The sequence below is a fragment of the Cheilinus undulatus genome, linkage group 12 (assembly GCF_018320785.1).
Source record: "Cheilinus undulatus linkage group 12, ASM1832078v1, whole genome shotgun sequence".
In the NCBI taxonomy this organism is placed as follows: Eukaryota; Metazoa; Chordata; class Actinopteri; order Labriformes; family Labridae; genus Cheilinus; species Cheilinus undulatus.
The window spans coordinates 35,373,623-35,399,225 of record NC_054876.1 but is presented as its reverse complement, the minus strand read 5'-3'; the positions used below and the strand labels follow the sequence as shown (position 1 = coordinate 35,399,225).

General features: G+C 38.4%; 1 protein-coding gene and 2 long non-coding RNA genes across 3 annotated transcripts in view; 1 reads left to right on the top strand and 2 right to left on the bottom strand.

The window, feature by feature from the left end:
• Window positions 1–15,385, bottom strand: part of LOC121518650 — a 25,660-nt gene extending 10,275 nt beyond the window's left edge. Inside the window, exons 1-2 of the long non-coding RNA XR_005992665.1 lie at window positions 15,250–15,385; window positions 7,332–7,409 (exon numbers count right to left, since the gene is read on the bottom strand). This is a non-coding gene — a long non-coding RNA (uncharacterized LOC121518650). The remainder of the gene's footprint in view (window positions 1–7,331; window positions 7,410–15,249) is intronic.
• On the top strand, window positions 14,992–25,603 carry LOC121518646 (wiskott-Aldrich syndrome protein family member 3-like). Its single transcript, XM_041801103.1, has 9 exons — window positions 14,992–15,173; window positions 18,679–18,879; window positions 21,927–22,061; window positions 22,177–22,330; window positions 22,616–22,733; window positions 22,820–23,004; window positions 23,954–24,154; window positions 24,242–24,546; window positions 24,647–25,603. Exons 2-9 carry the CDS (start codon window positions 18,747–18,749, stop codon window positions 24,802–24,804), a joined length of 1,389 nt encoding a protein of 462 aa, XP_041657037.1. The 5' UTR covers window positions 14,992–15,173; window positions 18,679–18,746; the 3' UTR covers window positions 24,805–25,603.
• LOC121518651 overlaps window positions 22,589–25,603 on the bottom strand; it is a 38,512-nt gene continuing 35,497 nt past the window's right edge. The window contains exons 3-4 of the long non-coding RNA XR_005992666.1: window positions 22,810–22,994; window positions 22,589–22,698 (exon numbers count right to left, since the gene is read on the bottom strand). This is a non-coding gene — a long non-coding RNA (uncharacterized LOC121518651). The remainder of the gene's footprint in view (window positions 22,699–22,809; window positions 22,995–25,603) is intronic.

Genomic DNA, 25,603 nt, shown 5'->3' with positions numbered 1-25,603 from the left:
TAAGTCTTAGATTGTATTCCTCCATTTTTTAAAAATACATTCATGAGTCAGAGAAAATCACAACTAAACCATTCATAGGAGATTACATGGAGACTTTCATTAATGTTTTTAACTCAATAACTGACGTCCTGTAAGATTAAAGGAATATACAGGCTGTGATATTTTAAATGTGTTTCTCAGCAATGACAGAGAATTGAACAAGATAAACATGAGCCTTGATGGGCTTGTATTTCAAAGAAAAAACTCCTATGGGACTGTAATGCTCAATTTATTTACTTATATATCCACCTAGTGGCCAGAAAGTAGTACTGCATCCTTTACTGTTCATGCCTGTCATTTCCCCTGTTGGCAGGGTTAGGGTTGTGGCCTGACTTTATCACTAAGAGAAACTGAATCATTGCATGAAATTCAGAAAAAAAAATGTCAGTGGCTTCTGACAACAAATTAATCCATTTTAAAACCCGATTAATTCAGCATCAGCTCGGATGTAACACATATTTTCCATCACAGGACTGGACTTTCCCACAAGTGCTCTGTCAGTAAGTTACAAAATGTTAAATATTAAAATAGTTTTGAGCTTTTATAACTTTTTTTTTCAATGGGGCTGTTGATTTAGAAAGTGGGAGAGAGAGTGGGTACTGACAGCTACAGGCTGGATGAGAACCTGGACCACCTGCCTTAAGGACAAAAGCCTATCATGTTGATAGGGCACACGGACATCCACCAGGCTACTGGCACTCCATATCTCTCCTAATCAGATCAAACAAGGGCATCAAATGTTGATGACAAACACACATTAAAAAAATGGACCAGTGTAGACCAGTGCATCCAAAAGTGTGGGCCCCAGTGGCACTTCATGTGGGCAGGGAAAGGTTACAATAAATAAAAGCATTAACATAGTTTCAGAAATTGCAATCACTTTTTAAATTACCATAAATACTTTAAATACTTGAAACAGAGTCGACTTAACTTACATGTCCCCTTTAATATCAATTTTTTTGTCTGATGTGATTCATAATGAATTTAACTTTTCTTGTAAAGCACATTTAAAGAAATTAAAGAAAATATAGGTGACTTTGCAAGTGCCTGATCCAATAACAAACAAAAAATGGTGGTGACATATAACTTTCACTTTGTGATTCTGTAAATGCTTTCCTGGCTATGTTTATCTGTCTAGAAGACTTATCACTTGCATTGAAATTCTCAGTTTATGAAATAAAAATGTGAAGGAAACTTCTGTTTTGGTTGTAGAAGGGTTTTGGTTTTGTCGTTAGAGGATTTTCAGGTTTCATTTTGGGTCAAGGTGAGCTCAAGTTTGGGACAGGCTTTGACTTCTCTTTTTCAACATAGTTAAAAAATCCCCTCATTCAAACGTTGATGACATAGAAGGCCCTTATTACAATGATCAAAGAGATAATCAGAAGTAAACTGTAAATTAAGGGTTTGATTTCACTTGAAGCTGCTTCAATTTCTGCCTCTTAGAGTTCAGTTACACCTTCTGTTTATAATATTAGCATCCTTGATGCAGATTTTGCAGAAAACCATTAAACCCACTAGTCCTTAGACAGAATCTGAAATTAAAAAATGGCTCTGAAAACTCAGGCTGCATGGTTAATTGAAATTGCATCATTATTGAAATATACATACTTGCAATAAACACTGCAATCAAAATAATTTGTTTTTTATTTTAGAGTTAACATTGTTTCACTCTGCATGTGTACATTTACGTGTTGGAATGAAGCCTGAGTGTAACTGCCTGGCTTTCACACAATCTTAATGCAGGATGATGAAGCTTGAGCAAGCTATCAACTACATTCAGTTTAACTTTAGCCAATTTAGTGGTGAAATAAAATGCTTTTGGATTTGTTATGGATTCAAGCCTAGCAAAGTTGATTTTGTGTATAAAGCTAAATAAAACACACAACCAAGCCTGACAAAAGTGCTTTACAAAGTAAAAAGAACACAGAAAGAAAACAAGAATGGACAATACATCATAAATTAACAGTAATCTCTGTTGGGATAATAACAACACCAAAGGGTCTTCAACAATGACTTCATGTCATATGTCATGTGGAGGATATACAGTATGCACGTGGACCTGCTGCCTGGCAGCTGTATCACTTTGTGAGGTTTGCATTTACAGCTAAAGTACAGCGGCTGTTCAAGTAAGAGCCTTTGGGTTATTTCTAATTCCTTCAGTGGTGTTGGTGCATGTTTTGTTATACAACATGTATCAACAGAACTGTAAGCATATTAGGATCAACTGATTTAAAAAAGCATATTTAAAGGCAAATGTATCTCCACATCAAAAGGAAATGCTTTGAAAGTAGTTTTGCTCCTAAGAAGCCATAAGGTCAAAGGTCAAGTGAAGGGTCACAGTGACCCTGGCTTTGACCTCTGAATTCTAATTAGTTCAGCATCAAGTCCAAAAGTAGGTTTGTGCCAAACTGGTCAAAAAATCCCTCAAAAAACTCTTGAAATAACCTTGCAAAGCTGATGGATAAGCCAGATTCCATGAATGTCGTCAGGCTGATCCATCTTACAAAGCTCTAATCTGAAATTTGTGTGCCCGGTCTTAGAATTGAGCCAGTTTAGCTCAGAGCAGACGCCCTCAACACAGTGGTCCCCTGTCTTGATTCAGCCGTCCTGTCAAATGAAGGCAAGGAGGCAGTAGCTAAGGGTGTGGTTTGTAGCCCAAATGTAGATATAGTGACAGTTTTTATCAGAACTGAACAACATTTGTTTATTAAAAGAAGAGAAAAGAATCACACTGAAAGATTTTCTTGGCAGAAAAGATGTTTTCTCTCGAATGTCTGTGGCATGAGTTTGATTTGCCAACTGGTTCCATCAATAGTGGTCAACATAAGTTGGCTTTACCTGTTGAGCTTATGTTATGTAGTTTACTAACTGGAGCTGCTCATGCCCACTAAGTCATATTCCTTGTCCTTCTGATTGGCCAGTAATGAATGCAACAGACAGAACATGTGTCCAATCAACCTCCAAGAATTTTTCAAACATAGAAGGTTGCCCAGATTTATCTGATATATATCACATGCAATTCATATGTGAAAAGTTCTATCTGGCATGTCAGGTTATTCTTGAAATATTATGCTCACAAGATTAGAGGTCACAGTGACCTTGACCTTGACTCCAAATCCAATTCCAGTTCATACTTGAGTCGGGGTGAACATTTATGTAAAATAAAGGAGAATCCCTCAAAACATTTTAAGTTATCGTATTCACAAGCAAGGGGTGACTATAAGGCCCATGACCTTAACACTTGACCTCCAATGACCCCTTATCAGTTCACCCTGGAGTCAGATTTCACATTTGTGCAAAGTTTAGCAAAAATCCTTCAAAGAATTCTTGAGTGGGCTCACAAGACTCACCCAGATGGACAGACAGAAGTAAAAACCTGACAACCTGAAAATATGTCTTGGCTCTGGTAATTGCTGGTGTGAACAGGTATTGTGTCCGACATTAGAAACAGCAGATAGACATAAATCTGTAAAATTAAGCTTAAATGAAAGCTTTAAGCACTGTTCATTGCACTTTATACTCTTGCTAAATTGAAAAATTTTATCCCAACAGATCTATTAGAAATGGAGGATTTCCCTCTCGCTCTAATGTAGAATTGTTCCAGATATTTCCATTGCCAAGTTCACCTGTTATAAATAAACTGAACTAGTATTGAAAATATTAACCTCCCATTCCTTCCTCTTTATAACTCTATTAGGATTGTAGAGTCTGAGGGTCTCACGTGCCTCCTGAGATCTGCAGTGATGGTGGTAGACTTGTTTTTTTTTTTAGGCTGAACTTTACACCCTCGTCTACTTTGCAGAGATATTGTCCTTTCTTCCTGCCACCCAGCACACACGATGAGATTCCTCAGCGCACACAGTCACACAGGCTTTTAGACACTCATTAGCTCCTACTAATACAATAAGTGTCACCTTCCATTACATGGTGCTGAGCTGGATATCAGGATTGGAAACCGACCAAATCTCCACACAAGGGCCACTACCCCCTCATGCATGGCATTGTCTTTCATCACAATGTCGGATTGTTTTCTTTCTGCTCTTTCAAGCCTTAAAATAAAAATATGAACACTTATTATGAAGTCTGGATGAACTAAAAGTTTTTAATATGTGACCAACGTTAAAAACTGTCATTAAAGATAAAAGCAAGGTGGCACATTCCTTCATGGTCAGATCTTCATGTTAAATTTGGGGTTTGTTTCAGAGCAGCTGTTTAAAAGATCCACCACAACCCCAGCCCCCCTCCAGTCTGTTGTCTCGCTTGAACAGCACATGCAGAGTTGTACAAAATCTTAATTAAGACTCCTAATTCTCCGTGCCATCGCCTGACTGAGGCTGTGTGCTCACGTGAAGCACTTTTGAACACAGCATGAGGGTCCATAGTGGGACAGGGACGGTGTCTTTCCTGGCTTTGACACAAGAAACAAACAGAACATGACTTAAATGGGTTAACTTTTTTAAAGCACTTTCAATGTGATTGATATTGGTGTTATTAAGTTTTTTAATTAATTTAGCTGTTATTGAGTGGCTAAACTATATCTATCTTCTCTTTGGGATTTCTATAATAATTTCATTTAGTTTATTCTTTAATGGCAGGGTTGAGTTTCTCTGTACAGAAACTATAATCTTTCACTCCCAGAGTTCAGCAGAGGTTTAGACTCTGGTTTGTTAACATGTTAATGAATTTCCTCATTATACCAAGAAGGTCCAGTGTGCTGTTCATCACCACACATGTAAAAATGTGAAGTGACAAGTGTTTGCCACTGTAAAGGCGAATTCAGCTTGGGGTTTTGTATGTAGCTCTTTTGGTGCTGAGGCTGCTCCCTGTGAGCGGTGGCAGAGGGCATGTGGTCCTCCATGTGCAGCAGATGCCCTGAAGACGACTTGCGACAGATGAGTCGAAAATGAGCGTGACATGTGTTAAACAGGCGAAGCCCCGGCACACTGACATTTGACAAGATGATGGGCGTAGGCAATCATTATTGTCTCCACTTAAGCAAGCAGTAAATATTCAGTGCTGATGTCTGTGAAAGAAGAAGCCATAATACAAATCAGCCTGAACAGATTTTCATTAATGAGAGGTGTTTGAATAGTGATCAGACTGACATACAGGAGCCTGCTAGCATTAGATCCTGTGTTTAATAGTACACATGGCTAAGTTGATCTACATTGTAGATTTTGAGATGAGTCAATCAAGACATTGAAGGGTTTAAAAGATGCCATTTTGGCTTTAAAATTTTATTCTGACCCCACATTCTTCCTGTAACTACTGTGCTTGTCTCACCCCAATAGACCTTCGGCCTTATTCCTTCCTGCCCGACAAAGGTGCCAATGATGGCGAGTCAGGCATGGGGAAGAACATGCCAAGGAGGTGCCCCCCTCCTCCCCCTCCAGAACCATTTGGACCACAGGGAATGGGTTAATCACATTAGAGGCCCAGAAGAGAGATGGGAAGTAGACAGTACCGTGACAGCCGGGGTAGCACTGGCACGACTAATCCCGTTAGGCCGAGGAAAAAGGGGGACGCCATCGCGCCTACGAGGCTGAGAAAGAAAAAAACATTTTCCCAGGAATGAGTTCACCTGTATGGTAACACAGAGAAGTTGGCCTGTTGATGCCTATTAGAAGAAACAATCGCACTTGGCACGTACAAATGTTTTTTTCATGCTGGGCACCACTTTATTGTCAGCGCTTGAAAAAACATCGGCAGCAGACAGTGGCATTGCATGAGATCCTCTTTCATGCCACGGTGAAGCAGCCGCTTTCAACCCGCTGCTATCAGTCCCTCAAACAGTGAGAAGATGGGGAGGGGTGCTGTAAGAAGGACAGGGCTTACTTCATCTGCCATTGTAAGTGCACCCGAGTTCAACCTTAATGTAAACCTTTGCAGGCAGGATATGAATAGGATGCTCTCTATAAAAATATATCCTGCTGGGTAATCCGGCAGATGGCCACAGCAGTGGACACTACAAGCGCGGCTAGCCACTGCAGGGGTAACAGGGGACGTCCGATCAGCAGCCACTCCTCTGCCTGTGAGATGTGGAATCAAGATTCTTAGCTCCCCTTGGCAACGCTGGGAAACAGAGCCGTCACTTTAGATCCATCAAGTTTCCACTTAATCTCGCCCACCACTTCTTTCTCTCCATTTTCTCCTTTTTTGTATCTTCCTCTTTTGTTGAAGGGATTAAGCCAAGTGGTAAAACAGTGATTTAATGATCTTTCCATGGCTATGTGCACCACTTAAACCATGAGACAAACAAGCCGAGGCATTCTAAGAGTCACCCCCTCTAAAGGCGGCTGCTCAGGAACTGTGAGGCTTTTGATACGGCATTAAGCTCCGGCTGATTATTTTTCCCACTGTCGTGTGGTGTGCTGCGCTCTACTATGGGAAAATTTAAGGTTTTGTGTTTTGTAAAGGCCCATTGTAGAAAAAGATGAGAAAAAAACTGCTGAATTATTACTTGATGATAGCTTTATAATGATAAGTATGGAGAATTTTGATGATTTGTTAACAGAGAAGAAAGGCAGTATTGTTTCAATGGATATCACTATTGTGGTGCTGGAAGCTACGTTTATTCCTTGTTTATTCAACAAGCTTAAATCACAAAAAAACAGCAAAAGTGATTCAATAAGTGAAGTTAAAGCTCCTAAAATAGCCAAAAAGAAGCTCTGCATGAGGAATATGTCACATGCAATATCATTTTTTAATACTGCAATAACGTTTTGAGGGGCAACAAAGACTGCATATTATAGCTACAATTACAATTTCTATGTCTACCTGCTAAATCCAAAAGATTTTTTTTTATCGTTTAATCAACAAAATTTTAAATGAGGTTTGCTGATAGCTAGCTTAAGCTTCACTTCACCTCCATTCAACAGGTGAATGCACATATGCTGTGTGAGAAATTGTGGCTTAGTTAATGCTTTTAATATGTATTGCTGCAATCAATTCAGATTTTCCCCATTCAGATTATTGTGATTAAAGGTGCAACCCTACTAGTAAGTGGATTTTGACTTTGTTTCCATTTTTACATCAGTTCAAGAACGAACTTCTAAGCTTCATATGCTTCATTTGAGAGGTTCTACAAGTGCTGTTGATGTAAATATTACAAAAGATTAACCTACAGTATGTGTCTACAGAGCAAACTGTGTCTACTTTTGAAAATGATTAAACCTTGGTTTGAAAACTTTATACAACAAAACACAAAAAATCAATGATATTATTCTTTTAGAAAGTTAGTTTTTTTTAATGCTCATTGGTTATAAAGGTATTTCTAAGAGCCTAGCTCTTACCTGAGATTGCTGACTCAACACTCAGCTCAAGCATGCTCCACCAAATCCTCTTCATCGATTTTTTTCACTGAGCAGCAGCTGGATATATAACAGAAAATTAATGTATTAAAACATATCCATCTTTGAACAAACCTCACTTTCTCTGGTCTCTGGATAAATGACAAAAGGACATATTTACCAAGTTAACAGAAAAGATGAAGGACATCTTAACCAACAGACTCACAACTTAAAGGACAATCAGTACAGATAACAAATGGATGGAGGATGACAACTCATTTACTTGTCCTACCACCATTAACCAACAGATGGCACCATAAGTGAAGATCTGTACTATATAAGAGATGTAGACATTTTTACCTGTATAATATTTACTAGTTGGGTTAAGTTTTTTGTGATGATTTTCAACACAGTTATTCATTAAAAAAGGAAGAATCTTTTTCTATTCTTGGTCTTAAGCATGTGAAATTCAAACCAGTGTAATAGTACAATTTTCTGTCTTTTTTTCACTTTACTGCCCAATCCAGTAAAGTGTAAGATCATACAGCAGGTATTACATGGCTGGATGAAGACGGAGGACTTAAGAAAAATGCCAAAATTAAAGAGGCAGGTAAGGCTTGATAGTTCAGGATTTTGGCACAGATCACACAAAAGAACAAACGAACAAAAAAAGCCTGAGTCCACATCTGTCAATATGCAGTTTATGGAATGTAAAATTATAAGATGCAAGAACTCTGTCAGGGGAAATCAAATAGCCTAGCAGTAAGGTCCCTTCCTATGTAAGCAACAGCCCGGGTTCAAGTCCAGTCTGTGGCCTCTTTCCAGCATTTCTCTGCCCTTCTCTCTTAACCCTGTTTCTGACTCTATCTACTGTCCTCCTCTATCACACTGAGGCATATAATACCCAAAAATATACACCCAAAAAAAGAACATTATCAGGGTCTTTTGTATAAAGGTTTATCCAGAGCCACAGATGCCATACAACATAGTACTCATGGTGGTGACCAAAACTTCGGGCATTAGAGTTTGATTTTAAGTAAAAAGCTTCAAAGGGCTGTTATTCGGCCTCACTTTAGGGGACACACTTTTTAAAACACAGTGAATTGTGCATTTTTATTGCTCAGCTCTGCCCTGCCTCAGCTGCTTACATCTTGTTTGAAATCAGGACTCTGTTCAATAAAATACTGAACTACATAAGGTATATTTATGAGTCAAGTCACGTTTACAGCAACCAAGGTTTCAACCAACATTTTATGAAATGAAATTAAAAGTAGTAAAACACATGAAAGAGAACATAAAGAATAAAGAAATAAAGACATAGTAACAGTCATAGTAAAATCTGTTGTAATAAAATATTATCTAAACAGTAAACTCGTTTTTGTCTCATGGATTTAAAACTATGAGGGAGAAAAGCTGTCAAAAGTAGCATTCCTGGTTAATGTTGCAAATGATCCCAGAATGCTTTGCAGGTAGCTTGCAGTATACACATGCCAAATAGACTGTTTGACATATCCATTCCATGGATATAATTCTCCTTCATCTGGGAAACCTCCCATAGAAAGCATTTGTAAAGGGTAGCAGTGATGGGTCATGCGCAAAAGCTGCGGCTCTGAGGGCTGATGCTTTGTAGTCCATCTGAAGAGCTGTCTTGCATAGAGTGAGAGCCGGCTCCCAGTTTATTTTCAGTTTTTTCACTGCTTAGCTCTCACAGTGCTCAGCCCCAGCTCTGGTTAGAACTTTTTTTGATTGGCCAGCACGGCGAGCATGCGGCCAATTACATGTGAGGATAAAAGATTATACCATTATGTGAAAACTGAGAGGGGGGTGTCATTACCCGATCCGTCCCGGAAACCCAGTTTGTACTGCGCATGTGCAAACACACGTCTACATCCACTCAGCATTAATTCTAACCCTAACCAGTGGAAATTAAATGCTAAACCTAAGAATGGTTTTGCAACAGAATAAATGAACAAAATTAGGCAATTATAAGGCTTCTCATAAAAACACTGAATGCAAAAGAGTTTTTAACACACTAACCATTATCTTTTGCAGAGTTAAGGTAAAATATAGTGCTACAAAAGATCCTACATAAAGAGCCGTTTGGGAGTCAAAAGAGCCGGCTCTTCTTTGGGAGCCGAGCCAAAAGAGCCGGCTCTTTGAAAAGAGCCAAACTTCCAGTCACTAAAGGGCAGGACTTTTCAAAAATTCTCAGAAGATGATAGGACAACACTACTGTAGTGAACGGCAAAGCATGTCGACAGCTAAAATTTATGCTGAAACCTATCAGGAGACATACAAACACATCTGCTATGCTGAGAGAAGTTTTCGGTTTGACGATTTCCTAGAGTTACATCCAAGTTAATCGCCCCCCAGTAACTCTTGCAAACTCATGCTGAAGCAGGTCAGTGAAAGAGCAAATACTATCGGTATACCATAGCTACATCCAAACTAACCACTACACTGGAGGTGCAATTGCTAATGTCTCACAGTACATCTTATTCAGTTCACCTTATTCCCCTCAGATGACGCTGATTGGCTAGAACCATTTTCTATTCAGCACAAACGTTGTGAATTGTAGCTTTTCGAGACGGATTTGCCTGATGACAGTCTCTGCAATGTTAGTGAGATTTATCCATGAAACAAAAACAGCAGGTCACTGGTAAGTAAATACACTACATGGAGAACAGGTTGTTACCGAACAAAGTCACCCATTCAAAACAACAAGTAAGCAGAGGAGCTGGACGGAGCTCAGCAGGGCGTCCTCTAAACGTTAAACCAAAATGAAACAGAAACACCTAAAAGAGAGACTGAGGATTTGTACAGTGAAGCTCTGTGTGAGTGTGTGTGAGTATTAGTGTGTGTCTGGCGCTCTCTCTCAGTGGATAATAACTGGTAAGGCATTGGCAGTGATCAATATAGAGTAGGACTAGAAAGCCATAATAGGAGGGCAAATATCAGAGGAGAGGCAGTCTGGGTGTCTGTGTGTAATGGATGATGGAGGTGTTGGTGTTAAGTGGTTAAGCCAGTGGTCTGCTACATTGTGTGAAATCAGCAGGGTCAATAATGGTGATAATGGGGAGGGTAAGTACAGTATGTGGGTTAATACTTCTGAGCTGGACAGGAGATTATGCCACTGTCTAAAATATGAAGACCCCTAAGTGACATACTTTGCTCCTAGGCTATAAAGCTAACTGACACCATCTAGACTATATGAACCAAAAGACAATGAGGATTAGAGGACAGCTTTCAGATAGCTCATTTACAAGCCTGAGTGTTGTTGCAGTCAGTTGTAATTTAAAGCTTCTTAAATTTGAAACTTTATGTATGATTTCATACTAATCTGTCTTCTGGTGGTCTCAGTGGTATCAAAATTTGCTTTTGATGAATCATTCTGCAATGTATCTTCTACTTTTGCAAAGACAACCACCAGGATGAAAGTGGCCTCCATCCAGGACCTACACCAGTTCAGGGTCAGGAAACAGGCAGGTAATATCGCTGCGAACCCCTACGCTAAGGACACAAACAGGTTTAACTCATTTTCTTCAGTAGACTGTACATTGCACTGTATGCCAAATAAAAGAAGTCTTTTTTGTCACTCTAATGAACACCAAACAGTCAGTGTTACACAATGTGCAGTAACCTAGGGATCAAAACATCCACTGTGCCTTAAATAAGATTATTTATCTTGACTTTATGGACACACATTTTAATCATGTAAATCCCCCCTTCCTCCCCCATCAGACACTAATCTGTGTATACAGCTCTAATGTGAATACTGTGAAAACTATTCAACTCTTGGTATTCTACACAAGACTGACAGGTTTTGTTGGCAAAGCTGCAGCTGGTGGCAAAAAGCTACCTAGAAGTAGTGTGTGTTCAATTAACATCAGAAAGTTGTGGATCATTTGAATACCTTCTTCAATAACTCAAACTGTTTGGCAGCAAAAAAAAAACAAGAAAAAAAAAAACAAGTGATGAACTAACCTTTTGTAATGAGCTGATGCTGCTAAACAGTACTCACTGTCAGCTCAGTGGTTCAAAGATCAGACTAGTTAGTTACAGTTACAGCTGACAGATTTCTTTATATACCTGGCAGGGAAACATGGAATCCTCACTAAAGAAATCCAAAGGCATTAAAACATCTTGACTCATGCATTTAAATCATAGTGATGTCCAGCACACTTTGAGTCATTTTTGGGGTAAAAATTGAGGCTGAGGTAAGGTGTAGGTGTGGCAAGTAAGCTGTGATGGCGGTAAAGAGAACTGACACAACCCCAGTTGTGCGCTGAATGTCCTTGCATTATACCAGGGAAAGTCCACACCTTTAGGCCTGAGTAAGAGGTTGATGTAGTAGGTAAGTAAGCAGGCATGGCCTTGGTACTGTCCTGGTGGGTTGTAGGGTTGCCACGAGCCTGAAAACTGCCCCCATTCTCCAAACGTATAACCAGAAGCATTAAAAAAAACGGGTAAAAGAGATACCACTGAGCTTGACCTTGGCTGTCACACGTGTCCACATATGTCGAGCTTGACTCTGGCCACCCTCTCCCCCCTCTCTAGTCCTGAGTTGTGGCAATTCGGGTCCTGTGATGAATCTTTTGTGCCCCGCAAGCCTAAAATGTATCCACTTAACTGTAGGTAAGCAATATCTACTTTATCAAATCTCACATTTCTTTATCAGATCTAACATTTAAATCCAACTATCTCTGTCACTGTCACAGTCAGCAGCATATTAATGGATTCCACCCAAGACGGACACAAATCAGCGAAAAGGAAAGTGATAGCTCATATGGCACATATTATGCTGACCTGACTTTTAGAGACTATATTTGACTGCTTCTTTCTGCCTCTGTCTTAGTGGTAGCTTTGTGCTTGGAAGCTCTTTTTCTAGAACTCTTACCAAGCCAGCATTTGTTATCCTAGGTGTTGCTCTTCCTGTAAACCGAGGCAGCGTACCCTCTTACCATTCAGAGTAGCCTCCAATTGTTGTTGATCACTCCTCGTTGCTTCAAATGCAAAACTGTTAAATTTATTGATCATTCATGTTATTTCCTGTTTTGCAAAATCTGGGTAATTCCTTAACATTTTCTTAATCATGAGATATTACTTAGTGGGTTACACACCTACATTCATGCTCTTTGAAATAGACTTTCTTTTTAGCCTTTCACCAAACACAGATCCTTTGTAAGTCCTATGTCAGTATTTTTAGCCTCTTACATATGTTGTTGTTTTAGTGTCACTGTTTACTTTCAGTCTTTCATGAACAAGCAGCTCCAAACCAGTGGCCCCTAAAGGGATTAATAAAGTTGACTGAATTGAGCTGAATATGGCTTCATCTTGTTTTTACAGTCATTGAATCCCATCTATTCCTCCACTGCTTTTTTCTAACGTAGCATTCTTGCAAGAAATCCAGCAATTCCTGCAAACATAGGAGTCGGCTTACACTGTAAACCAGTCAACAGATTAGTACATAGAGATACAGTTGGACCTGACTACATCTTTGTGTCCTTCTCCTGTTATCTCTCTGAGTTATGATATCATGGTGTTCTACTTATAAAGATTTAAGCCCCCATATCTGGGTTACACTAGTCCCTCCCGCCATCCTGGTGATGCCATCTGTGAGAAAGGAGCAGCGTGTATGCGTGTGTGGAGCTTTTAAAGCCAATGCAGAGTCTCATTTCTCTATTAATCCAGGTCATCTCTGCTAAGATGTTGATCAGCAGGCTGCTATTGTTATATCAGTGTTTATGAAAAATAGATGGCATAAAACAAGTTAGTCAGAACTAAGAAAAAATACAGAGAGTAAAATTAAACTGCAAACAACATAGAAAACACTTCCCCATGGGGAAACACACAATAGTCAGAGAACAAGATGTATTATTGGACCTTATAGAGAATGTTGCACATGTAAAATGCTTTTCACATCCAATTTTGATGCTGAAGCTGGAGCACATTAGTCAATCATTAAAATGTAAAATGACAGGAAATTGATCATCACTGATGATTGCTTCTTTGATGTGAGAATTTGCTTTGTATCTATTGTATATAATAGCTTTTAATATACTTCTCTGTTTTAGACATTTGGCTAGAAAAACAGGCTACTCTAATCTGAGTGGGAAATCTATGAATTATATTTTCACTAGTTTTTGAGTTGACTCACTGAGCAGTGTAGAAATAGGTCATCATAAGCGCCATTGTGAATAGTAGAACTGTCACGATACCAGAGTTTTAAACGTTTTTTTTTTAATATTTGTAAAAATCCAACTTTATCAATACCTGTATTGATGCTATGGCATTAACAATTAAAATCCTGGGCACAGGGACAATTGCTTCTCCCAGGCTGTCACTCTGATGAGCACTTAAGAGTCAGAGAGCATCAGAAAATACAACTTTCATCTCACAAGCACCTTAGATCTACTAAGTGTATTATATCCTGCAGTAAGAAAGCCCACTGTGTAAAATGCCTCATCTCATACGCATATTTGTATATTTTAGTTAGTGTAAACTATCTTACCTTATTTTTGCAACATTTGCAACCATCCTACCAATGCACAAGCTACCAGTTTTATCTTATATTTGTGGAACAAATGTTCCCATCTCACCCAGCATGTTGCTCCTGAATGATGATTCTGCTTTAAGTGTCAACACATCAGAGAGAAGACTTATTCTTTTAGGTCTGTCTCATTACCAGCTGTCAGTAATGAGGTGGAAGCCTCCACATGAGCTAGAGATAAACTGGAATCTGCTATTGTGGGACATGATTTCCTTGGAACTGTCAATTACTTGAATTAACAGTGCTATGGACAGTCTAATAGATACCCTGTCCAGGGCTCTGGAGAAAATTAAAGTTATGTACAAACTGACATAAAAGTAATATCAGTGTATAGTTATTTCTACCTGCAAGATTGGTGTTTCCATTGCTTGGGTTCTAGATGCATAATCCCTATCCCCTCCTTTTGGTTTTTGTTATTCACTGTCGTCTATGTACATTTACATTAAATTTGTAACAGCGTGCCATGGGATGGGAAGAGGGAGACTCAACAATGAAGAGAGGAAGAAATGTATGCATCATTTTGTGTTTATATGTGATTCACCCTTAATATGAAAAATAACAAAAAAAATGATCACAAATAACACTGAAAACCTGCAGGCTCTTATGCACTGTCTACACTGTAAAAATAGGATTGCAGTCTTTTGGTTGCCAATGTAATTTTACAATCTTGCCTGCAATATTCTATTATTTAATTCTTTCCCTGACACCCGTCTCTTGAATTCATGGAGCTGTTTTTAAGCTTCAGCAATTTTCAGTACTCCCCTTCATTAAAATAATAGATTCTACTATTTAACACCCCTAGTTTTCAAGTAAAAATTGTAAAAAGTGGAACACTTTGAGAACCGCAGTAAATAGTAATGAGGATATTAAAGCTATGTTTTCATTATGTCTCACAGGTAACAAGAAAAAACTGCACAAGATCAACAAAATTCATAGAAGGCAGCTGATGACTTACAGCTCATAAAAATAGACTAATATCCTGAAATTAAAAATGTGGATGTCAATCGACCGGTATTACGGCTGTGATTGGATGACAGGAGTAAATCTGCTGACTAAATCCCCTCATGGCTCAAGCTGTGATTTGGACCAGGGGGATTTGTTGTCAGAGTGCACTCAGCCCTGAGGAGATGACTACTGTTCCCGTCCAACACTACACAGCACCAGGCCAACGAAGAGATGTTTGATTTGGATGATACTGCTTGGACTAAACTGTCACTATTAAGGCCAGACGTACTGACGTGAAGCGGAGGACGTACGTTGACCAACTGTCAAGCTAACCCAACGGCAGTTTACCGGTAGGATTAGATATCTACTCGTGTTCTTAAGTGTGAGCAAAGAACAGATACAAACTAGTTTGTTGTTAAGCATTACCTGGTGTGGAGTTTATACTTTCTTTCATAGATAACGAATACCTCCAGCACTGGCAGCCACTTCGAAAAGCCTTTAAGTGGAAATGACGGTTGACAAAATCAGCTAGCTTGTCATAATTACAGAACGCCTACGTCACGCAGAGAACTATGGGAATTAGCCGCCAACGACTCCCGCGTATTTACCTGTGTTTTTTTCTTTGTAGTCCTTCTCTGACAAAAACGGACTACAAAACAATATGGCTAAGTGAACAAACGGCGTGTGATGTTAAATCTGGTAAATTATTGTACGGCAGGAATGGTATTTACTTGCAACGGAGGTTTGTCCTCCACTTTTGTTGATAAGGTTCAAGGCTAAATGTGTTGCAACAGGTTGAAGTTTTAATTTCGTTTTTTAGCACTACTAGTTGTGGTCCAACTTTACTTGTATTTTTTTCTGCGGGAGTCCTGCTTTGACAATAACGGACTACAAAACAATTTGGCGAAGTGACCAAACGGTTATGTCAAACACAAAAAAAAATATTGACTGGCAGGAATGGTATCTACCAGTCCTCTAATGATGGGCCATTAGTGAATGAGCTGTTTCAAAGAGCCGACTCTTTTATGTGAATGAGAAGAGTCGGATCCCGTTTGAGAGCTGTTTTATATAATTATCACATTTTATTTTATTTTTTTAATTCTGTATGTTGTTTGTGTGATATGTGATTGATTAGCAGGAATGATCTTTTCTACATACACTTTTACAAGCACATCTCGCATTAAGGACACAAGCTTGATGGTACAACATTAATTATATCAGGTGTTTCATTCAGCCCAGCCAGGAAGCAGATTTCATTTGACCCACAAGGGATTTTTGTGGGGGGACAGTAAAGCATATTTTTTACAATAATAGCATGATATTTTCATCAGTTCAAAAAACTGAGCACAACTGGACTAAAATACCAGCACAAATATCAATTATATGTCATGACATTGCTAAATCTGGCTGATCAAATGAGCATAACTGGCACCTGAATGAAGAGCCGTTTGGGAGACGAAAGGGCCGGCTCTTCTTGCTGAACTGAACCAAATGATCCGGATCACTTAAAAGAGACGATATTCCCATCACTACAGTCCTCTAGTTAGCAGTTAAGGTTTCAGTGGCTCAATGGTTTTAAAAGTATTATCTTATGAGGGGAGAAAGTTTAAGTTAAATTTTAGTTTTTTGTTGTTTTTTTTGCAACGACTGGTGTAATGCTAGTTGTGGTCCATTTTACAACTTTTATGCATTTTTAATAATCTTAAGTTTGAAAACACTTTTTGAAAAATCTAAGCAATATTTACAATACAATAGCAATTTAAAACAGTTTACATTAGTGTTAGGAGTGACTGCATATTTAATTCAGGTAATAAGTAGGGATGAGAATCAAAATCTGGTACAAACATGGTATAGGTACCAATACATCTGATACCAACTGTACTGATTTACAAGATAGACATGGTTGCTGTTTTTGGTATCTCCCTTCCCTTACGTCAGTGATCATCAACTGGCTGCTGAAGGGCCACATCAGGCTCCCCATTCATGTCTTCCCATCTGGCCCCCAGAACATTATTAAATTCAGAAATATGCAGAGAAAAACAGGTTGATGTGCATAAGGTACATTTCCTAATTCCCTACAATTATAGAGAAAAACCAAAAACAATTGAGATTAATCCAAATTGTCCATATTGGTTAAATGTTTTATCCATTTTATAGAAATCCACCTTTCACCCATTATTAGCAAATATGATGCATATTAACACATATTTTGAGTTCATTCTTAAATAAAACTATGGTTTTCTTCAGACCTCAAGCGGTTTTCTGCCTGAAAATTAAAATTAAAGACCTTTTTCTTGCACAGGGTTTTCTCCTATCAGGGCACACCTTATTAGCATCGCACTCAGTAATGGAGAACAAAACAGCCCTGATGCATTCAGCTTAAATATCTCAATTGCCCCCTTGTGGCTGGCTATGGTATAGGGACTGATCTTGCTTTTAGAGGCTAAAAATGGCATACATTTGAGATAAAAAAAAATAATTAAAGTATGTTAATTAGACCAAAAAGTCTCTTAATTCAAGTTTATCCAAAAGTCTGGCCCCCAATGCATCCATCAAGGAAAAACCTGGCCCTTGTACAAATGTCGTTGATGACCCCTGCCCTATACGATCCCTAACTCTCCAAAGGAAAAGCACAAAATGTGTTATGTAGAGAAAATACATCCGTTTACTTAAATTTTCTATTGGCATCTTATTTCTAAATCATTTGTGATATCAAGACAGCTTATATTAAGCGGCTAACTTTTAAAACAGTTTTTCTCTTAAAAGTATCGATTTGGGTACTGTTTGGGCTCTGGCACCTCTTAAACAGTAGCGGTTTAGCACCAGTATTAAAGAAGAAAAAAAAACGATACCCAACCCTGGTGATATAAAGATTAACACAGAATAATTATGTATTTTTAAAGTTTTATATGTGTCTGTTTATTTTCAGTTCACCGCTTTGTTTAGCTGTGTACCTCCTCAACTTACAAGGCTACATATAAGCATTCTTCTTTCTCCAAAACCAGGATCTAACCCTGAAATTTATTAGCTATATATGATTCTTATGAGTCTTTCAGACTATCGTGTTATTATCATACTGGTGGTGCATTTCCAATCTCCCATAGTCTGTGTCAGTGATGGAGCTCAAAGTTCTTCCCTAACTTTTCTCATTCTTGTTTGCCTTGTTGCACTGAATATGAAAATGAGGGCAGTGATTGTTGGTAATGTTAATAGCATTCTGAATCACCACAGCCTGTAATTATTGGCAATCACTCAATCACTTGTTTCAAGTCAATGTAATAATGACTTGCTAAGTCGCTCAGAAATTGGCAAATTTGCTGTCTTCACACCTGTCTGATCACAATAACCCCAGTGAATAAAGCAGCTGTGCCGAGCATGTTAAACCCATTTAGAAAATGCCATCCACCATACAATAGGTTTACCACTTTGAGAGGTGGTGATAAATTGTAGCAATAAACAGCAAATGGCCCACCATTCAACACTGAAAATATAACAAAATCATGAATAGTTTTATTTTGATTTTGATGCTTGCCACTAGACTTTTTAACAATATTTTCTGATTGATGAAACAAAACAAAATATGAAATACATACCGATTTCTGACTACATTTTGGATCCAGTTCTGATCAAATAAACACTTAATCTATTGCTGTTATCAATATCCATTTTATCTCACACTTTTTTTAACTTAAAAATTGTATCAATATATCAATACTATATCAACAGTACCGTTAAAGTTTTGTACACTAAACTGGATCTTTCTAATTGCACAAATGAAGATACCCTTCAATGTCTGATCATCATTAATGTTGCATCGTAAACACACACTAAAGTGCTTGTATTTTTACTCTTCAGGTACATGAAGCCACAGAGCTGTCCTCAGTTCCAGAGCAGGTGCCGAGTGTGAGATGTAAAAAGGGGTCATGCCTTTGGTAAAGAGGAACATTGAGCCTCGCCACCTGTGCCACAGTGCAGTGCCTGATGGGATTGGCAGCGAGCTGGAATGTGTGACAAATAACACGCTGTCTGCCATCATCCGTCAGCTCAGCAGTCTGAGTAAGATCACAGCTTTTAGTACCTTCGTTTTTAACATTTACTTAGACAGATCAACATTCATAAATATATTCTATCTTAACACACCGAGATGCATTTTAACCCTTTATGGTGCAAGGAACCATATTTAGTCCCTTTCGGAGGACTTCCTTCCTAAAACTCTCTGTATAGTAGAACAGAATGATTTTTTTCTCAGCCAATCAGTGGAGATCAGTCACTGTCACAGAAAGTGACATCACACTATCACGACCAATCAGCAGTGGCCCAGAGTGTCTCAAACATCCCGTTTCCTCCAGAACTCACAAAATGTAGTTTTGGTCCCAAAAAAATGGCCCTTAAATTATAACTAACCACGATAAATTAATGAAAGTCACCCACTATAGAGGTTAAATGTAGTGCTTAATGTTCACATAGGATTTCTAGCAGTTACTGCAATTGTAGTGTAAAAAATGGAGGAACCATATCTGGACATACGCCCATTTAGGGTTGTAAAATAATATCTACAACAAGACATATGGTCATTTCATCTTGCAACCATACTAAAGGTATTTTCTTGACAAATAGCACATTATACTAATAGTACTCTATAGTGTAGTAAGACGTTGGCATAGGTTTCTAAAGAAAATTCAAGCATGATCAAGTGGTAAATTTGACTAATTTATTGAAATTTTCAAGGTTTGTTTTTCTATATGGCCAAATCGATATCCATCTGTAGGTATATCAACGTTTTCCCACGCTGATGTAGTAAAATAGCCTGAAGTGAGCATAGCAAAACAATTGTTTTTTGTATCTGAAAGACTCAGTTCAGGTGGGAAAAGTCCATGAATGAATGTCCGAGAGCTATTTAATGGGATAAACGGGTAAGGAACCATATATGGTCACTTTGTTGACCTTTATTTACATCATAATAATGAAAAAAATATATAAGTGACAAATATTAAAAAAAGTCTTTGGATTTCTATTTCCAAGTATTTTAATTAATTCCCCATAAAGGTTTAGGACTTTGAACATAGGAAAAAAGCTAAATAACCACTTCAAAGTATAGTCATACCCCAAGTTAAGCAAATTTAAATCGTATGTCTTCTATGCAAAATCATCCAAATTTAGCATGACATTAAACTAAAGTCCTGAATGTTTCAAGAACAGTCAATAATGCACTTCATAGCCATGGGGTTTTTGGTTGTCAGAAGATATGACATACAGATCAGCATGTTATTTTGTGGTTTTACATGTTTTGTCGATAACATGCTGATTTACACGTACAAATGTTTGACATGCTTAAATTTTCTTAATCCCTTCACCCTTTACTATCAAAAACAATAACCCTATACCCCTGTACCACCTGGCTGGTTTCATACTAAACTTAAAAAACGCAATTTAGCATCAAAGCAATGCAATTATCTATTAAATTAACAGTCTTTATTGTCCAGCTTTGTAGTATGTAGGGACTTCTTTTCACGGTATCCTCCAGAACCTAACTGGTTAAATGTAAAATGATTCAGAGCTAACATATTTCTGACATGATTGTGTAGTGAAGGTATTACAACTTGTGCACTGAAAATGTGAGACAGCAAGAGGAAATGTGGAGAGAAACTCTATTTTAGGAAGCACGCTGACTTCAGGACATCTGGCGCAGGAGTGCTCTGATTAGTGTTCATTTGTGTGTGTTCATGTGTGTGGGTGGATTTAGCAAAGATACAGAAGCTTAGAGCTTACCGTAGAGCTTTGTTTCACAGACTGATAAGACGTAGAGTCAGGGGGCGGAGACTCAAACACAGGCAGTCTAATGATAGCTCCTACATTAAGTGGATCAGAGCTTTTTGGTGTGTGCCATTCATGCAGCATAGGACTTCATGGTAGCTTTTAATCCAGAGAAATAGAATGGGCTTGGAAACAAACAGTGCCTTAAAGTAAAATATTTTATGAGAGCAAAATAAAAGACCTGCTGTATTTTATAGAAGTTTAAAAAGCTGGACCACAACATGTAAAGTAGCTTTTACTTTTTAAAAAAAAGTGTAATTTATGAACAAAAAAATTAGTTAAGGTCTTCTTTAACCCCTAAGATTCCAGGTAAAAATACCTATTCAGGGATAGCCAAATTAAATTGAATGCTGTGTTTGAACCATCCGGGGTACAAGCACAAGCAATGTGTCTTTAGAAAGGTAACACTCTGAAGTTTCACTGCAACTGCTACTGATATTGAATAGTACAGTTGTGAAACAGAGGCCTGTAGATGACTGTAGCTAGGAAGTATTATCTGGTAAACTCAACTAGACCAAAGCATGAAGCCTTAGCTAGTTCAGGTTCAATGATGATAAGAATAGAAGAGTAAATGAGGATTTGACACCTGTTTATTGAGGAAATGTCCAGACATTTTCAAACTGAAGACTCCAAAAAGGATCAAGGTTTGCTGACATTTTTTAAATAGCATTACTAATAATTGTCAAATACATTTTTATAAATTTTAAATTGTAGAAAACCAACCCAGGATTTTTATGGATGTCTTTTTATTATTGTTTTTTTTTGGTTGTTCGTTTGTTTGTTTGTAGCCTGACAAATGTATTAATTGTGCCTGCTGAGGTGGTTTTATCCTGTAATGGTTTACATGGTTATAATCCTGAGAATCAGAGCTTTCTGATGGTAAATAACATGTTATATTTACATTTTGCTAATGAGTGAATATTTTAAAAAAGTCTGCTGGCCAACCAGTGGGTTGTTCAATTTGAGATATACACAAGCATCCCTTATATGCATCTATATGATAACAAGTAAACTTGGTGCATCCTTTAAAGATCTTGACTTGTGTATCTTGATATTTTGTGATGTAGAAGATCTGAAGAAAACATCCACATTAACATTTTAACTAAGGAAAATGGAATAAAATGAAACATGTGTCCACTTAGGGCTTCCATAGTTGTGGAATTAATGAAATTCTTTGTTGATTTTATTTTATAATTATATGCTGTGCACCATGCTGCACTTCTTTCTTTTGCACATTTTCTGATTTAAAAAACTCTTCCATTTTCTCTTATTCTTTGCTTTGGTTGCAGGTACACATGCAGAAAATGTTTTTGGGGAGCTTTTTAATGAGGCAAACACCTTTTATGGGCGTGCCAACTCTCTCCAGGACCGTATCGACCGCTTGGCCGTCAAGGTCACCCAGCTGGACTCCAGCGTGGAGGAGGGTGAGTCCACTGGAAGCCATCTGTCTGTTGATTAAATATCTTATTTTCTACCCTGTCATTCACTCTCTCATGCTCTTTATGAAACTCAAAAAACCTCTGTCTTTCTGTTTTGTAGTCTCGCTTCAGGACATAAACATGAGGAAGGCGTTCAAAAGCTCCACTGTTCAGGACCAGCAGGTTTTGTCAAAGGGCAGCATGCCCAGCTCGGTGGCTGAGATGCACAGCCGAAGCGATAAGCCTCCTCCCCTCAGCACCCTCACTGCCTACAGGTACTGCACTGGCTGAGAAACTGCAACAGGTTCAATTCCCAGTTAAAAAAAATTCTTTTACCCCCTAAGTTATTAGTGTTCCTACTGTCACATTGGAAAACCTTTGTGCATTGTGTCTGTAAGCTATAGATATGTATGGATTGGCATATAACTTTATTTTCTTTTCCCCCTGTTTGAATCTGTCTGCCACCGTGTTGTTTTGTATTCTGTCAACTTAAAAAATGAAAAATAAAGTATATATATTAAATAAAAAATGTCTTTTAATATGGAAAATTGTGTCTACAGGGAGGATTCTACAAATGCAATGAAATTTTACTCCGACCCTTCTTACTTTTTTGACCTGTGGAAGGAGAAAATGCTTCAGGACACTGAGGAGAAGCGGAAAGAAAGGCGGAGACAAAGAGTGAGAGAAAACTCAGCATTTCCATATGTTCATGTATGTTTTTAGCAGACAGGTTCTGTTACATCCTTCTTTGTACCTCCAACCAGGAACAGAAGCGATGTGTGGAGAGCAGCACCCTTCAGCGTGAAGTGAAGAAGGTGAGAAAAGTGAGAAACCGCCGGCAGGAGTGGAACATGATGGCATTTGACAAAGAGCTTCGCCCTGATCACCGCCATCCACAAACTCTCCGTCGAGGGGCTTCGTCCGAGGGATCACTCTCTCCTGACGGCAGGTTTGTGAAAGAAAGAAGGGATACAGCCAGGATTTTATATATATATTTATATCTATTTGGATTAAGAAATGCACATATCATGCAGACCAAAGTGCAGGGAAAACTGCAAATATGAAAACTTTTATCAAGTTTAAATTAATGACAGAAAACAAGCTTGCACATATAAAATGTATTAATTCCAGTGGTTCAAGCCTGTTTTAGCGTTCATGGAGAAAGTGGGTGGGCTTGCCCTCTTTGAAAGATGATCTATATTAAATTAAAGTAATCAAAATGTCAAGAAGAAAAATACTACTAGAACCATTTTGAAAATTAAGGAGTTTTGTAGTGATAAAAATGTAATTACCTCTCTGTTGCTCTGTGTTCTTTCAGTCTTTAGTTTTTTAAATATTTAAGAAAAGCAGCAATTTCTGTAAAATAGTTTAAGGACTACAAAAAGTATGGTAATCAGAACATGTGATTTATGTACATCTTTGTGAAAATTGAAGACAAGAATCAGGTTGAATATATAAGGACATTGTGAGTCAAGTAGCAGTTTACTTTTTGTGTAAAGCCTTCTTTATGTTAATTTTTGTTGAAAATTGAAGACAAAGATTTGTTTGAATTAACCCCAAAAGAGGACATATGGAGGGGGTTGATTCAATTTTCTTAAGAAAAAGGACTTTGAGGGTAAAGTAGCAGTTTCTCTTTTGTGTAAAGAGTTTACAGATTTATGTAAATTCCATAATTTATGTTAATTTTTGTAAAAATTAAAGACAAAGATTAGGTTGAATAAATCCAAAAAGAGGACTTCAGTGGGGGGGTTGTGTCTATTTTCTTAAATAAAGGACCTCAAGGGTCAAGTAGCAATTTCTCTTTTGTAAAAAGCTTCTGTTTTGATTTAGTAACAAACAAATCCACCATCTGGATATCATCTGAATGAGAAGCATTTTGTCTTTCATTGTTTGTCCAGGCCTGACCTCCCAGACTACCCCGTCCCTCCTGTGCCTGCCCACGCTGCTTGTAATTATGCCAAGTCACATGATAAGCCACCCTCGTCACCACCTGTGGAGCATGAATACCACAGCATTGATGTCAACTACAAGAGATCGAGCTACGACACTGCAGAGCCCCACATACTGAACGGCTCAACACATCCACCTGCAGACTTCAAGTATGTTTGTCACTCAACAGAGAGACAATTGAATGACTTTGTCCCAACTGCAATATAACTGTGTCTTTATTTTTTACTTTCATCCAGCTCTCCTCCTCCACCTCCTGCCACAGGCCCACCCATCCCCTCAGCACAGACAGCCTTTGGTTTTCCCCCAGCTGCACTTTCACCAACATCACATAACGGAGTTTCACATATAGGCCCAGGCTACCCACTCCCACCTGTACCACCTCCAGGACTGCACATGATCCCTCCTCCTCCGGGACCCCCTCCTCCACCTCTCCCTCCCCCAGCAGCACCCTCACACCTTGCAGGACGTGGGGAAGGAGGCAGAGGAGAGGCAAAGCCTGTGAGGGATGCAAGGAGTGACCTGTTGTCTGCTATTCGTATAGGTGAGTGGTTTTATTTGTGCCATTAGTTTGGAAATTAAAATGTCTGGTCTATGAGTCTCCTACAAAAATATTTCTTATTCTGCTAAACTCTTCTAATCAGGCATCCAGCTGAAGAAAGTCCAGGAGCAGCAGGAGCAGCAGAGCAAGAGGGAACCAGTGGGGAATGATGTGGCCACCATCCTGTCTCGTCGCATTGCAGTGGAGTACACTGACTCTGAAGACGACTCTGAGCTGGATGACAACGAGTGGTCAGACTGACAGACCAAGACTGGGCATGGCATCTGGTGATGATTTGACTTCAGTGCATACAAAGCTAAATCACTCTCTTTGGCGCCATCTAGTGGACTCTACATCCAATCCACTGATGGTAGAGTGCCATAACCTCATCTTATGTCAATGATTTGAGTCAAGCTGCAGTGTTTTTAAATGTGAAAACCACACTATGAAATTGAAGTTTTTGATCTAGTGTTTTAATGTCTGCTACGGGTGAATTATTAATAATGCATTTTTTCCTGTTCTGCCACTAATGACATGTGAACTGTGACTTTTCCAACTTTCTAAGCCTAAACTGTGTGTTCCAATGAGATGTCCTCTTGTAATAATGTGCTAATTAAACCAAACATATCTGGGATGTCCCAGCACCAGGCCAAAGCTATTTCCAAATGCTCCAGCAGAGACACCAAGGCATAAATACAAGGCGTAAATAATGAAGTGATTGGCTGGATTCCATGTAGCTGCTTCAGTTTAAGGCTCCTGCTGACATGCATCCTGTTACACACCATTAATATTTGAATGGAGACATCATTAAGTTTTTAAAAACATTTGTGGATTTGCTATTGTTACAAAACACAATGCCTACTGGGATAATTGGTTTTCTTGCAAGCTAATATGGCAATATGAAGTAAAACCTTGAGGTTATTCACTTATAAAATATATTATTTAAGGTGTACTGCATTTTAAAATATAACTGACTGATAGTTTTCTCTAAATTGTGTACATTTTGGATAAAATACAGCAACTTTTGTAACTGCTACCTCAAATTGTGTCAATTCTCTAT